The sequence below is a fragment of the Sinocyclocheilus rhinocerous genome, unplaced genomic scaffold, assembly GCF_001515625.1.
Source record: "Sinocyclocheilus rhinocerous isolate Xijiao unplaced genomic scaffold, SAMN03320098_v1.1 scaffold53, whole genome shotgun sequence".
In the NCBI taxonomy this organism is placed as follows: Eukaryota; Metazoa; Chordata; class Actinopteri; order Cypriniformes; family Cyprinidae; genus Sinocyclocheilus; species Sinocyclocheilus rhinocerous.
In genome coordinates this window covers 861,932-864,723 of record NW_015645538.1, presented here as the reverse complement: position 1 = coordinate 864,723, position 2,792 = coordinate 861,932, and the positions used below count along the sequence as shown (strand labels likewise).

The window sequence follows — 2,792 nt, the reverse complement described above, 5'->3', positions numbered from 1 at the left end:
GACTAAACCACCAGTAGGTGGCAGCAAATGTCTGTTTTAACGACAGATGACTGTTTTGAGTCATTTATTCATTAATTCAACCGATTCATTCAAATGGCTGATTCATTCAGAAACGAGGCAAGTGACTGTCCTTATGAATGGGCCACTGAATCATTGACTCACTCGATTCGTTCAAAAACGTGGATTCATTCAGTAACGAAACACCTCTGTGTTGCTCGGAGACACACAACAGTTCTGCTGTGGCTTTGATCGGAACTATTTTCGTCAGCGAAATTGAGCAAAAACAGTCAATATTTTGTCTAATAAGTAAGTCTAACTTCTTGTTTATTGACATACTATTGTATAAAATCAGTGTCACATTGCAATCGTGTTGATATTGATATTCGTGGAAACATCATGGCCGTATAATGTTGCTTACCTAAATCATATTTTGTAAATATCTTTTTTTTTCTACCGCAGTATGCATCTAAAATTGCTGTGAGTTCCTTTGTGTGTGCTGTTTCTCTCACACACTCACTCAGGCTGTGTAAGCCTCATCTGGCACGACATAAATACATTATCAGTTGCCGTTTACACTGAATGCAATTAAAATTAGAATCATTCTCGCGCGAACATGACATGTTTACACGCGACTGTGAGTGTGCACGTGGCTGTGACGTTATTGCCGGTGCCGCTGGCAATATAAGGATCGGCTCAGAATCGGCAAGACATGAGACTGACCGGCCGGTCACCGATCTTCATGCGAAAACTCGGCCGATTCCGATCACTGGCCGGTCAATCGGTGCATCTCTAGTCATAACATAAATATATTTAGTCGCCAGTGGTGACCTCAGCAAAAACTTCACTCGCAAATTAATATTTCTGTTCGCAAATGCGACTGTTTTAGTTGCAGTCTGAAGCCCGGCAATACTGTTCATCAAAAGGAAGTTAAAATATAGTCAGTCTGGCCCTAGTTTTCATTACCCCAAGCTATCGTTTTTGGGGACCACAAACTCCTCCCCCATTTTCCGGCGTTCCCATTCATCTTTACGGGTTTTGATCTTTCGAGGGTTCAAGTTCCTTCGGTTAGGGTTGTCATCTTTCTTCTTCTGCTCTCAATAAACAGAGAAATAAACATGGTTACAGAAGCTCATACATTCTGGTTGGTATTTTGAGGTGTTGCTGTACATGTGTACGCATGCTTCATACTCTCATGTCCCACCTTATGTTTGCGTTTCTCTTTCATAATGTCCTTGGTATCTTGAAGCATTTTCTCTTTCCAGAGGTCAAAGAAATAAGACGGATCAGTGTAGAACTTGAGAGCCTCCTTTCCATCCTCCCTGGAAAACAGAAAACACTTTAACCACCTTATACTGAAACAAAATAACCATATTCTGAAGCAATACAATTAATATATTGTGATGAATATAAAGAGTTTCACATGCCTGTATATGGTCAGTACATGGAGATCAGAGGTGATGGTGTGTTTACCTGTAACAGCTCAGATTGTTGAGGGGGGGTGGCTGGCTGCAGGTCAGATAGGTCTCTTGGATAGGCTGCGGTAGTGACACCCTAATGAAGAGCTTCTGATCCTGGATGAAATTGGAGTGGAAGGCTTTGCGGCTGGTAATGGCCTGAAGAGAAACTGGAACGAGAAAGCAAAAATAGGAGGAAGTAAAAAGAAAGGAACAAAGACAGGTAATGACATTTGGAATTAATTCATATTTTGCATCATTGCTCGAAAAACCACAAATTAAGGCTTTGTTCACAACGCACACAGATCTGATATTTATGGCTACTCTCATTTTGCAAGTGGTTATATCAAATCTGTGTTGCCATAGTAATGACTATGACGCCAAGAGATACAGGGGAGTAGATGGGGAAAATCACTAATTTCGCCTCTGCTCTTGACATGTTGCTTATTGAACTCATCAAGTGCGTCAGAAACATTAATGTACTATTTATACAGTATATTAATACAGTGAATGCCACATGAGCAAACAGGAGTGAATTCAGATACAGCTATAGACACACTACTGTGCTTTGTGCATGACATTACAGTGACAGGTTCGAGAAAGCACTTGAAATCTGATCTGACGGCTGACAACAAAAAGCATTTTAAAAACAGATTTTTCTTGAAAGAAAAGGTGTAACACACTTCTAGAAAATAAACTTAAAAGTTATTGGTTAAAAACAAGTAACATTACAGCCATCCTCAGGGCTCTCACCAGACCTCTCATGACAGCTTAACTTTTTGAAAAAACGGTTTTTAAAACAGATTCTAACCACAAATAGAAGTGGTTTGGATTGGGATTATATATATAAAAAAGTCATGTGTTTTTTGTCAGAGTAAAATCAATTAAAAACAGAGTTGGAGATGCATAATAAGTAAATGAGAAGAAAATGTAATAAAAAATAATAATAATAATAATACAAATGAGCTAAGGCAAATACAAAATAAAACAACATGCAATAATACTGTTCAAAACTGAATCAAAACTCAGCATTAAAGGGGTCATATGACGCAATTTCAAGTTTTCCTTTCTCTTTGGAGTGTTACAAGCTCTTGGTGCATAAAGAAGATCTGTAAAGTTGCAAAGACTAAAGTCTCAAATCCAAAGAGATATTCTTTATAAAAGTTAAGAGTCAGCCACACCTACCTAAAATGGCTCATTCTAACACGCCCCAACATATCTACGTCAATATGTGGAAATATTAGCATAATGCCGCCCAAATGTTTTATTCGCCCAGATGGTGTGTGTTTCAGTGTGAAAGCAAAAGCACTTTATTTGGCCTTCCGGAAGTAGATGCAT

The 2,792-nt window shown here is 38.8% G+C and overlaps 1 protein-coding gene across 1 annotated transcript in view; it reads right to left on the bottom strand.

The window, feature by feature from the left end:
* wasf2 (WASP family member 2) overlaps window positions 1-2,792 on the bottom strand; it is a 13,914-nt gene that overhangs the window by 7,533 nt on the left and 3,589 nt on the right. The window contains exons 4-6 of the mRNA XM_016509821.1: window positions 1,471-1,624; window positions 1,202-1,319; window positions 964-1,088 (exon numbers count right to left, since the gene is read on the bottom strand). Coding sequence (XP_016365307.1) covers window positions 964-1,088; window positions 1,202-1,319; window positions 1,471-1,624 — 397 coding nt within the window. The remainder of the gene's footprint in view (window positions 1-963; window positions 1,089-1,201; window positions 1,320-1,470; window positions 1,625-2,792) is intronic.